Source organism: Eimeria mitis, genomic scaffold (genome assembly GCF_000499745.2).
Source record: "Eimeria mitis Houghton genomic scaffold, Emh_scaff1144, whole genome shotgun sequence".
NCBI lineage: Eukaryota > Apicomplexa > Conoidasida > Eucoccidiorida > Eimeriidae > Eimeria > Eimeria mitis.
In genome coordinates, this window is record NW_024012110.1 from 1 (window position 1) to 12,469 (window position 12,469).

The 12,469-nt window shown below is 52.3% G+C and overlaps 3 protein-coding genes across 3 annotated transcripts; 1 reads left to right on the forward strand and 2 right to left on the reverse strand.

Annotated features, from left to right (window-relative positions):
• Positions 1 to 310: 310 nt before the first annotated feature.
• Positions 311 to 6,540, reverse strand: EMH_0030470 (thioredoxin, putative; the record flags this gene model as incomplete). The annotated part of the gene is made up of 9 exons (XM_038022170.1): positions 311 to 760; positions 900 to 1,307; positions 1,466 to 1,716; positions 1,982 to 2,149; positions 2,315 to 2,597; positions 2,840 to 3,027; positions 3,290 to 3,494; positions 6,029 to 6,130; positions 6,391 to 6,540. 9 exons carry the CDS (start codon positions 6,538 to 6,540, stop codon positions 311 to 313), a joined length of 2,205 nt encoding a protein of 734 aa, XP_037878024.1.
• Positions 6,541 to 7,668: 1,128 nt separating this feature from the next.
• Positions 7,669 to 11,036, forward strand: EMH_0030480 (uncharacterized protein; the record flags this gene model as incomplete). Its single annotated transcript, XM_038022171.1, has 10 exons — positions 7,669 to 7,775; positions 7,964 to 8,047; positions 8,158 to 8,218; positions 8,669 to 8,797; positions 8,921 to 8,980; positions 9,274 to 9,569; positions 10,066 to 10,111; positions 10,303 to 10,545; positions 10,736 to 10,785; positions 10,928 to 11,036. The coding sequence occupies 10 exons, from the start codon at positions 7,669 to 7,671 to the stop codon at positions 11,034 to 11,036; spliced, it is 1,185 nt and encodes a 394-aa protein (XP_037878025.1).
• A 270-nt stretch (positions 11,037 to 11,306) lies between these two features.
• On the reverse strand, positions 11,307 to 12,061 carry EMH_0030490 (protein phosphatase 2b regulatory subunit, putative; the record flags this gene model as incomplete). Its single annotated transcript, XM_038022172.1, has 3 exons — positions 11,307 to 11,354; positions 11,489 to 11,569; positions 11,942 to 12,061. 3 exons carry the CDS (start codon positions 12,059 to 12,061, stop codon positions 11,307 to 11,309), a joined length of 249 nt encoding a protein of 82 aa, XP_037878026.1.
• Positions 12,062 to 12,469: the final 408 nt, after the last annotated feature.

Here is a 12,469-nt window from a genome sequence, read left to right on the forward strand (position 1 = left end):
CAAATTCTTCGTAAATCGGCTCCAGCTTCTTGCAGTGTCCGCACCACGGGGCGTACACGAGCAGCAGGACGTCCTGCACGGAACAATCGTGCACGGCACCATGCATGTGTCTGTGCGTGGTCTGGTGTTTTGTGCGTGGTTTGAAACGATGTACGTAAGAGCATGTGATCTAGGGCGCCAGCAGTACCTTGTCACTGTTTGTTCACTTGAATGTCTGATTGGGATTGTGGTCATGAAAACTGTGTGGAGTGTAGATTGGGGTGCGAGGAGGATGGTGCGCGCAGAAACGATGTACGTAAGGGGCTGTGATCTAGGGTGCCAGCAGTACCTTGTCACTGTCGAGCAGGTCGGTGTAGAAGCTGTCGGAATCGATGCTGAGGATGGGGGAACCAGTCTGGTTTAGGAGGTCCTTCATCGAAGGCCTTGAACCACTGGAAGCCTTTGGCGTTACGACAATCCCTTCCAACTCAGCAGGTTTTGTGGCATGTTTCTTTACAAACGCTAAGAAGCCCTCCTCTGTGGGCCTACCAGAGAAGACTACGGGCTGGGTTTCCCCCTTGCGGACAAACCAAATTGTTGGGTAGTGAGTAACACTGAAACCCGGGTGTCTAATTTCATTTGTTGGGCCATTCATCTTTGCAACGTCCAGCACTGCGGCTGCTGGCGGGCTCGCGGCAGCTGCTCGGGCAAAGCGGAAAAACGCTGGCCTTATCTTTTTGCAGTAGCCACACCATGGGGCTGACACCATTAGAAGCACGTCCTGCACCGCAATAAATGACACATTTATCAATTCAGCGGCTCAGGCCTCAGTGAAAGCCCTACCCGCCTGAGAAGAAGCTGGAGAGTGTTGAGGGAGGCTGCCACGATTTCTTGGACATTTAACGAATGCTCCCTTATACCTTGTCCGAACCCAACACGAGCTTGTCGAACGTATTGGCGACAATCTGTTTCACTGGTCCATTGCTCTTCTCTGGAATGGGATCCGAAACAATTTGTTCACTTTCGGCAGGAGCAGTAATATGGTGTCCCGCATTTGGAAGTTTTGAGTTGATAAACGATACGGCTGCCCGTACAGTGAGCTGTCCATCAAGTTGTTCCGGAGTGCTGGATCCTGCTTTTAAGAAGAAAAGTTTTGGCCCGTTGGTGGCTTGGATCCACTTGACTGGATACTGTGCCGTAAACGTTTCGGCAGATGCGAAGACCAGATCAGCACCAGCAGCTTTGTACATTCGCGCCATGACCAAAAGTTCAGGCAAAATGCGTGCGCTTTTATTGCAGAACGCCGAGTGGACAACAACGACTGTGTCCTGAAGGAAGGAAACAAAATATGCAACTTTGTTGAGTCAGGCGATGCCATAATCGCTTGCCTCAAAGTGTTCCATTAGGGCCTATCGCACAGCAAGAAGCACAAAATACAAGGGGCACAGGAAAGCAGGAACCTGTCAACTTGTCGAATGGGTCTCACTTTGTCTGCCTTGGACAGAAATGTCTCTACTGAGGTCGGGTAAAGAGGCACTACTGGATAGTCACCCAACCGTGACAGAGGGTCCGGCGACCCGCATGTATTGTATTTTGGCAGCTGGGAGGGGGGGACCCATATCATGTCCTCCTTAACAGTAGGGATTCCTATTTGTCTCGATGCATAGCTCTCTAGCGCTTTATAGTAAAAGCACAAGACGCGCTCTGGCAGGAGATTGGCCCTTGCGTATTGTTGAGCTGTCCGAAAGGAAAGACACAATGATTGACTGCCTTTCATCTTACGGCCTCGAATTTCAACAGGGCACCTAGCAAGTCGCGGGCAGTGCACTGCCACCCCGCGGGGATGGCGGTTATTTGTTGTCTCACATGTACAAACTTCCACTCTTGTGAGCTATCTGTTGCGTACAGGCCTACGATCCTTCTACTGGCACCTACGTATGCTTCATGAGATTGCGACGGCGAGCAAATTTCGCAAATGACCAATTTAAGAGAAGGGCCGTACCGTTGGTTGCTATTCGTCTTGCCTCCTCATCATGCTCTTTTGCCCACTGCAGCTTCGAAAGCAAGTCTTCGCCGGAGCCGTCGAATGGTACGAAATGTTGCCACGGGGAAAGCTCCCTTTGATACCACTCGTAATATATGCTGTCCTGTTTCAGCAGCAAACTTCCACCTGAGGGAAAGAAATAAGAGCCCGGAAATCAGCCGCGCTAAGCTCAGCCCCTCTTTGAAACTACTGAAGCAACCCTGCTGCTTAGGTGACATCTGCCGATATCAACGCTTTTGCTAGAGAAAGCAACCAACGGGATAGAAACAACGACGAGCATGGATACCTTACTGGCAAGCAGGTAAGGATTTCTGTAGGCAGCTACTGTGCCGTCAAGCTCAAGAATGTATTTGTACTTAGAGAACTCGGAGAGCTTGATAAACTTCTTGCTGCCTCCTCCGAGCTGTTCTTCAGCTTCAAAATTCTCGTCGTTCTCCCAGCTGGTGATAGCTACGTCCAGAAGACTTGGATGGAGTACAGACAACTGTGCCAGCTTCACGCGAACGGGATTGCTATCACGCCCCCGAAATGCCGCTCGGGGGTCTTTAGATTCCCATGCACGCAGGCTCCAGCCCTACACGAGACACAAACCAAACCGAAAGCAGCAGTACGAGGGGCAGCCAAAGCGCAAAGCGTCTTTCTGTAAAATCCGCAATAGCAAAAGGCGGCAGCACTGGCAGTGCAAACGATGGGACCCCTGGTAAGTGTGTGGCCAGTGGTCGTGTAGGCCGTTCCCACTGTAGACGAAGCAAGGTGACGCTAGCACGCTTGCTGCCGTTTTTCGTCACTGAGTATCCTCCTTCCTCGTCTGCGCACCTGAGAGGCCAGAAGATCTGGGTTTGACTCAGCATTACCCAAGACTGTAGAGCGTGAAACGTCCCACTGAGGAAGGACCATGTCAAACGAGTCGGTGGAGCCGCACCACGAAAAGACCGGAACTCTCCCCTCACCCCACGACTTCGCCACAAGAGGCCAGTCGCCCACATTCAATAGAAATTCAATGTCTGCAGGCACCGGAACAGGAGCAGTCCACAAGTCAGGAGCCCCTCCAGAGAAACCCTACAGATAGCAAGGTGAATGCGCCTCTGCGCAGCGGACTCCTCTATGAGAGTAGAGCTAGGATCGCTGTGATGAGGGGCTTATACATCACAACACCCATCAGGAGAAGCACTCTGAACTCCTAACGTAGTATGGGCTTCGCCGGCAGGCAGCGCCAACCACGGGTGTCTGATCGCTCGAAGTTCCTCCGAAGTTGCGCCCACTAACCAGGTAGTTTGACGGTGGCTGCTAATTGATGAAGAATCATATCGGCAAAATATGAAAAAGCTGGAAAAGGACCGTGGGATTTTCTGAACACTTGGTTGTCTTTGACAACATAGTGCAACAGAGAAGTCGCAGAGCTTCTCTCGAGTAGTTTGGGGATAGCAAGCCGTAGCTTCGCTAGATCAATAGTCTCAAAGCTTTTCAAATCCTGCAGACAACACACAGGAGAGTGAGAAAGAACTGTAGTGCACAAGCGAGAAATCCTCCGCGTCACACTGCAATTCAACCATCCATCCGCTGCAGACTAAAAGCCTCCATATAGGAAGTCGACGGACGGCAGATGCTCCGAAATTCACAGCATCTACAACCACACATCCTTTGACGACACCAGCGGCACAGGTTCCGGCGGACATGCCCGCCTTGCACGTGGGAAGGGGGGAGCCCAGCGTAGTGTCCCTGTCCCACTAATGCAGCGGAGCAGACTGACCGCAACTTGGATTTCATAAACACGCGTGCAAATCAAGAACTAACAACGTTTGCTACTGATCACAGCTGAGCACAGCCAAAGAATCCAGGTGTGGAAACGCTGGAACATATTAGGCGGCTTCAAATATAGACCACCCCGCAACAGCGTACTCCAGTGTAGGGCTTTACGGCTAATAAATATCAACATTCGACAACCTAACTGCTCAAAGTAGTGCAATGGTCCAGCGAGCTCATGTGCGCATGCAAGGAATCACCTCTTCCAATTGAGGGAAGGTGCGAGGGCAGCGCATGGCCTGAGCCCAGACAGAAGGCTGGACGGGCGCATTGCAGCTGGGCTCATGTAGGGGTCCTGGTATTGAAATATCGAGAGGTTGAATAGAAATGCGGCTTTGTTTGTCAGCATAGCTGATTCTGAGGCGCAGCTCGTGGCCACTTGGCACGCCTTCCTTGACCCGAAAAGCCACTTGAAATTCAGCTCCGCCTAAGTCGTACACTTCTGAAGCAACTGGTTGCCCCGAGCGCCCCGACACAGAAGGCGCAATGCTCCAAGTAAGACGAACATTTTCTTTTCTGAATCCAGTGGGCAGCTCCCGGCCTTGGTCGTTTCGAATCGCCACGCGGAAGTAGCGAGTAGGAGCAGCAAATAAAGGATCCAGCCCAGGCCCCCCGAGTACTTCGTATGTGTAGCTCAGAATTCGTGGACGATAGAAAAAGCCCAAGTAGAGAGCAACCAGCAAGACAATAAGCCAAGCGACTTTTGAGCTAGCGACACTGGCCAACCGCCGAAGGGCAGACCGGCGCCCCCGTGATGCAGCTTTGGCGGCTGCAACTCGCACGGCTTTAGGATTTTGGGAAGAGGAGACTGGGGGCCCCATTTCTGTGGTTACGTACTCTTAAGTTGGGGGCGCCCGCTCCACACGCAGCCGACGGCGTTCAGAGGGGACTCAATGAGGCCACACACCCTCCTCCGCAGGCTGCTCCTCACTTCAATTCCTTCTAACTGTAGAAAGCAACACGTTGTTGCACAATTCGCGGTGAGAAGAGAGTTTAGTTGGCTCAGGAGTCGGTACCGTGCCAGTGGGCCTCTCCTGGGCTCCTTTGTCTTGACTGTCGGGGCACGCTGGAGAGAAGGCAGCAGCCTGCGGTGTGTCAGTCACTGCAGTTGCGTGTTACTGCCAAAACAAAATTATGTTAAAGAGCATCGGAGAGAGTTCCGACGAAATACTCGAGCTTTAACGTGGCCGATGAGGCCAGCCCAGCCCCGCCGTGTCGGCAGCAGTCGAACGAAGAGCTCCCCAGCCTCCAGTGAGGCTCACACAAATAGTACCCAGAAACCAGAGTTTTTAAAATAAATATTCAAAGTATCCGTAGAGGAAGGAGAGAAATACAGTCTGCCGGTATGCTGAAACTCATCAGCAGCCTTGTTAAGACGGCGGCTCCGCCGGTGGCACTCAGCTCAGACGGCACGGGGAGTGTTGCTAATGCATAATTGCATTAGACAAGAAGGTAGAATTTACGTTAAAAGTTGGAACTCTCAGCAACCCTTAGCTGCCGGTGTGGACGCCAGCGCTGCTGACAAGATACGATAATAGGCTACTTGAATGCACCGCAACACCGCGAGCACTAAACCGCTGTTGCAGTACGCATGGGCTGGGCGGCAACGCCAAGTAGTACACCCAGGACGGGTAAAAACAAAGCGAATACACTTCGCTGTCTGTGTGCACACCCCGGTGGATATCCCTCCCACAAGATCAACGGGTTAGTGACGTGGTACCGCTTGCTGCTAACACATCATCACTTGCCACTGAGAGCTGGACTCTCCTATGGGTATGGCTTCCGGTTATGCAACAATATAAAATCAGCTACTAGAGTCAAGCACGAACAGAAACGTACTGTGCCCCCGACACATCCCCACACACCAACACTTCACACATACACCCCCCACCCCCGTCACAAAATGTTCTCTCTCTCACTCTATATATGTTGCGGAAAGTGCCGCCCCTTCTCGTTGCAACACTTAAGCTGCAGGTATCTGCTGGGGAGCTGCTGCGGCAAGCGGCAGCGACGAAAAAGATGCCGGCATTCTAATAGTGCGTCTAGCTGTTGGGGTCCTTCGACTGAGGCACGGCGGGTATAAAGTTTTGACAAAGCATGTCCCATTCACAGGCCACATAACCTCTGCCCAGGCAAAGAGGAAAAAGCATGCAGCACTTCACTTCAGAGAAGGTTGTTGAGGAACCGCCTCCAGATGCTCACGGGCCGAAGCTCATACACCACAGCCTTGCGGCCACCCTTGAGTTTCTTTTCCTGTTGCTTCAGCTCCACTCTTCGTGATTCAATTAGGTATTTGTAAACGCCCTGCAGCGTCACACACACCACAAACACGGCGCGCAGGCGCCCGATACAGCCCATTTTACACGGCTTTGTACCTCAGAAGGGGGTGACAACAAAGTCTTAGCGGCGTCACCACATTCACCCATATGTACAAATGAAGGAATAGCAGTTCTTGAAGAGGCACATCCACCTGGCCCCTTGATATTCGCAACACTGGTCTGTAGTGTATTCGCTGGGCTAGGCCACAAGAAGAAATAAAGAGGTGTTTCAGGAGAAACACCTACGTAGATATTTGGCTGGACAAGCCGCACAGCGAAGGGCTCCGACGTCGATTTGCGTGACGTGGGCCGAGGACGGCCGTGCCAAGTCGTGGGGGCCCAGGCGCCCCCGGGTCGACTTCTTCCTACAGCCGGGAGTAACCCCACAATTTGCATCTTCTCAGCCACGTTGTACGGGCGGGTCAATGAGGGCTGGGCGTTTGCTGAAGGAGCTGCAGGGAAACCCCACTGAACAAAGGTCGCCACCGCGGAGACGGCCGCAGCATCATCGGGTGCTAGAGGAGGGAGAATTGCTGCTGCAGGTCTTGCGCCAGGGCGGCAGGAGGCATTCGACGTATTTGAAGCAGGCCATAGGACTGTCGCTCCCGTGCAAAACAAAATGCATGGCACCAGGCACGAAAAGACCAACAGGGCCCGCCTGCAGCGCCTTAGGCAAAGCCGCCTGCCCACCGCGTGGGGGGCGGAGGACCAACCAACCATAACACCAATGAGTTAGGCCATAACACCGATACGCATTATACTAAAGAGTTCGTGGGGAGGTCACTTGATCGCAGCCTTGCCCTGGGTGAGGCAGGAGAAGCGGGCAAGCCGGGGCGGGCGTTGCGGGGGCCCTCACGGGAACAGAAAAAGGTTGCCGATGAGATATGCAGTTCCACAATGCTTACGTATTGCCTTCATAATTCCTGAGGACGTAAACTGTAATTTCTCTCGGGAGATATGCAGATGCCGACCAGAGCGTGGGGCTGCTGGGCCCGTCGGCGGCGGCAGTCCTCTGGGCTACCATTGTTGTCTGCGGAACCATTCCCCAACAAGTTTTACTGGAATCAAAAATAAGTTTTGGATTCGTTTATTTTGCGCTCCACGAGGTCGATACATTACAGTTGACAGGTGTACGGGCTTCCGTCGGCTCACGCTGTCCCGTTCAGTGCCTTGTTGGGTTCCCTCGAGGCTTCCTCATTCCTTCGCGTCGGAGAAGGCAGAGAAAGATTAAATATAGATATATAACCCTCATATTCTTTTATACTGTGACTTGTTAGTTGTAAACGTAACCCACTGTCGAAATGTCGGAGCTGTCGACGCTGCGGAAGCTTTTCGCGGCATCTTCCACACCTTCAGACGTCGCGTAGGAGAAAGTAGTGTATCTATGCCTCTGTTGTGATGACGTTGGCTGAAGGCTGAGCCCATAGTTCCAGGATTTGATCGACATGTCGTTCTTCGCCTCCGCCCGGGGGTGCGGGGGTCGAGGCCCCCCCCAAGCACTGCGGTTGTTGTGGAGGCCCCAACATGGCTTGCGGCGTGGACTATACATTTGCAGTCAACTTGAAAAACCCTATATGCACATTGCTGAGGACATCTGCTATCCCCATCGCCGAAGCGCTCTGTGCAGCGGGGTAGGCTGGTCTGCAGATAGTCACCAGAGAGCTGCAGGCCAAACTCCCCGATTCCTCTCAAACCTCTCAGCAACTGCTGAAGGGGTACCCCACAGGCCATATGTTCCCCAAAGAGGCGTCCATCTGCCGTCTAGAGGCCTAACTCGGATCACACAAGGCTGCAGCCGTCTGGCCTTCCGCCTCCGCAGCCTGCAGAGAGAAGATTGGATACTTGTCCTCATATCTTTGGGCTGGGGCGGCGTCTTTGCGGGCGCTGCTGCTTTCAACGCGTGGTAAACATCAAAATTTGAAGGTTTTAGCAGCAGACATCTGCAAGAAAAAGCCAGTCAGGGGTTGTGAAGTGCGTCATACGGCCTCTACGTACTGCCTGTTTGCCTTGCAGGCGCTCCGCTACGCGAGAATCACGTCACCCTTACTTGGAACAAACGAAGTCGATGCTGCAGGTTCGTTTTGTAGCTTATATGCCTTCTCAGCCTTCTGCCTCCCTGTGTGTCGCTCTGTCGGTTCGCCAGTTACCGCTTCTACGGCTGTTTTCCCTGATATCTCTCAGCTTCCTCAATTGTGTTCACTGACAAAGCTTCTGTCGAACAGAACTGCTGCACCGCGTTCGAGAGAAGCTAAATGCGTGGCCGATTCCCCTAAAACCGTTACTTTGGTTGCCACGGCATCACGCACATCAAATATGAAAATATGCATAACTTTTTTGTGTTATTACTCTTGGCGGTCACGTTGAATCCGCGTCGACAGCTAATGTGTGTGGCAGTTCCGCCTGATTTGCCGCGGCTGTGTCCAACGTGCTACGGTACAGTCCAGACGGCCACTGTCTCAACCTGAATGTGCTGCGTGCACACAAATCTTCATGCAGAAGTGCAGTGTGCTGGTTTTGCGTGCAGTCCAACGAGGCAGTGGTGGAGTATCTGGGGACGCCATTGGAGGTGAAAGCTGTCGAGGAACACACCGAGACATTTGCTCCGTGGAAAAGGCTCGTGCTGCTACTCAGGGGCCCCAAGGGTTGTACGCGGGTGAGTAGCTGTTTCATTATCAGCGCAAAGGCTCCTCTCTCGTGCTGCACCGGAAGGGTGAATTGCTCTCGCCAGATACAAGCGGCCGCACGCCACTGCCTCCACTGCTTGTGCGCCGTGCAGGCTTTTGTCTGCGCACGCCGCGTCGGCTACAGCGAGGAGGACCTTGTGGAGAAATTCACCGTACTTATCACTATCACAAAGCCCTGAAACCATAAGCGTATAAAGCCTATGAATGTAGACGGTTCCCTTAACTGCGGGAACGAACACAACGGATAGTCATCTCGGCTGACATGTCACGCATTCCGCAGATAGGTGTCATGTTGATTGCTGTGCCATTTCCACTTCATATCCAACATTTAGATGCACAAACAGGGCTCAGAAAAGAACAACAGCTGAGAAGCCTCCACATGGGGAGGCTGCTCCATACAAGAAGGAAAATCTGTCAGTGTTTTTGCTGTTGTTGCACCGGGCAGGAGGAGGAAGAAGGGGCGTGGTGGAGCAGGCCATACATCTTGAAGCAGTGGCTGCTGCAGACTATCGGCGACGCGTGGGAATTATTTCAGCTGCTCTTTGCGTCAAGAGGTACAGAAGGCAGGGAGCGGTCCGAGGGCGTGGGAGAGTGGGAAGTGACCTCTTTGTTCGTGTTGGCGCCTCAAAATCCACTGGGAGATGATGCAGAGACGCGGACGAATGATGCAGAGGCGCAGACAAAAACACCACGAGTTATTGTATGCAAGGGTATCCCTGCGGATAACCCTGACTGGTGTAAGTACGATTGCCGACACACCCACTGAGGGGTCAAATGGAGCCGATACTTTTGCCGACGTCCCACAGAAGCCATAGCAAGTGCCGAGTGCACTGACTGCACAGTGTACAAGAGTCGCTTTAGTTCAAATGGTACCTCGTGCTGTTCACGATGTTGACTTTGTGCCAATGTCTGCACGTCAGATCGCCTTCTTCCACCCGAGCAAACGACGGAGAAACTTCTTTCTCACTGGGTCGCGAATACGTGCCTCGTACTTCTTTGTCTATACTCCCTACGACGTGTGCGCGCGGAGTGGAAGATGGCTGCAGAACGCGTCAGTGTACAGCTTCATTAGGGACTCCAGATGCATAAATGAAGCACCAACACACACGCGTACATAGAACTACCCGTAAGGGAGTGAGAGTGCTTGTGCCCGAGCCCAGGCTTTTCATTTCCAAGCGACGGCTTGACGTGTGAAACGTGCGTTCTGCGGTGTCGGTTTTGTTTTTTGTGCGTGCAGCTCTCCTCTCTTCGATTTGTCAACCATTTTATTACAGTGGGTCATTGTCCGTGTCTGTAGCCACGAAGCAAACACAGCTAGCCACCTGGCTGGTATGACCTAGCTAGCCCGCACTACGAACTGATGTGCACTGGATTCGAAAAGGTTTCTCCTTGAACGTTAATATGTCCGCCGCTACGGAGAAATTCATTCTTTAAGTAAGGTTGGACCTTTTGTACGCTGTGAACTGGTGTGCAGCACCACCGCCACCTGCACCAGCTCACTGCTCGTCATCTGGAAGACGCACTTAAGAAGAGAAACCCCCCTTCAGCATGCGTCTCAAACAAAGACAAACGAGCCTGGGCGCCGCAACTGCGCCTGCGGTACTTCACGGGGCAACTGTCTCGCGAGGCTATAGACGGCGTGGCACATCTCGAGATCCAAACTGAAGAAGACGCAAGGGGGGATCCTGACTTCGCCGACATGCTGCAATGCGAGTTGGTAAGCTGTGCAGTTTGCTGCAGTGGCGCGGCACAGATCACGCGAAAAGACGATATGCTGTTGTCCGTTGCAGCAGTGACCCCCTTTTGTGGAGAGAGCAATGTACATATAATATATATATATATATATATATATATATATATATATATATATATATATATATATATATATATCCCCTTTACTGCCGCAGCGCCTGCAAGCCCGTCGGCCTTCTCCTTCAAGCCCTTTCGTTGCTTTCGAGTGAGACACCAAGCTAAGTCCCTCTCGAATGAAAGAATGGCAGCTGCAACAGCAGCAGCCGCAGCAGGACAGGCCCAAGGGATGTGGCGAGATCGCGACTCCCGCTGCGTAGGTTCCTCTGTGGCCTCGTTCTTTGCTGCAGGAGCACTCTGTCGATGATTCAGGAGCCTCCAGATGGTGATCCGCCCTTCCCTGTGGTGCAGACGTTCGCCTTGGACCCCAAAGCACTCGCCGTACCTGCGGAGGCTTAGGCCACGCTAAGCCCAAACCCGTTTGTCTGCAGATGAATGTGTCATCTATTCGCAACTCCTGTGGTCTTAGCCCTTTTCCCATGGAGCATCTGCTGTGCCTGGGGGCCGCACCGTGGAGAGCTGAGTAGAGGAGGCTCCTGCCGTCGTCGGCAGGCTGACTGTGCATATGTCGCACTGGAAGCAGCTTCTACCCGGGGAAGCCTCAACCGTAGCACGACGAACACCGGCCGGGGCATCCACGATACAAGCGAAATGCATGCTCGAGACATCTCAAACGTCAACTCGCAGCTTGTCCGCGATATCGATGTGCGAAACCATCTGCAGCGCATTTAATCCACACCCTTTTGTACCATCTTTCCACGTGAACTTACCCCAGTTGAACAAGTATTTGGCTGTTGCAGTTGTTGATGTCACTACTGTTGTGCTGCTACCGCATGCGAACTTCTGCCCACCTCCCTGAATTCCTCAAAGGAAATCATCCCGTCCCCATCTTTGTCTGCCTGCACGATCGTCCTGTCCACCAGCTGCTGCAGCTGCAGCAACCAACGCAACAATACACATCAACTGCATGGTATTACAACCCGGTTCAGGAAATCGAAGATAGTAATTACGAATCTACGTGAGCCGCCCGCATCACAAAGTCCCTCCAAACAAACAGTACAAAAACAGTCCCCAGCTAACATTTCTCATATTTGCACAGCTGGATGTACCCCATACAATCGGCTACAGAAAGGCATAACATTGAAAGCAGCTGAAGGAGGTTTTATTTATTGATGGTATGCGACGGAAACAGCCGGTTTCCTGGTGGTTCACTTAATGGTGTGTTTNGAGGTTTTATTTATTGATGGTATGCGACGGAAACAGCCGGTTTCCTGGTGGTTCACTTAATGGTGTGTTTCCCCTACCTGCTGATCATTCAAGTTGTTCCCAACCATCATCTTCATCACTGCAAAGAGCTCCCCGTTACTGATGTGGCCGTCTTTGTTTATGTCGTACACGTCGAAGGCAAATTTCGTCTTCTGCATTTCGTCTGTCCCAGCAGCTAACTTCGACAGACCTACCAAAAATTCTATGAACGATACTCGGCCATCTCCGTTCGTATCAAATATCGAAAGCACCCGCTTAACCAACGGATTCTAAAGGCACAAGCATAGGCACCGAATCAAAAAAACATGCAAAACTGAGACATGCACATTAAGGCGAACGAAAGAATATATTTGTGTGCACACAGAGTGTAAATATGAACATAAAGAGAAACACTAACACGGGTGAACACGCAAATTCCTATGCCAACATGAACAAAACGGATTCAACCATCAACAGCTCCTGGTAACCCCCCCCGTTAAGGGTTCAGTAAGAGCTCTGTCAAACCCCCCCACATCTACTTCAATACGGCGGCTGACCGTTTCCCTCCGCCGCACCAATATAGATAA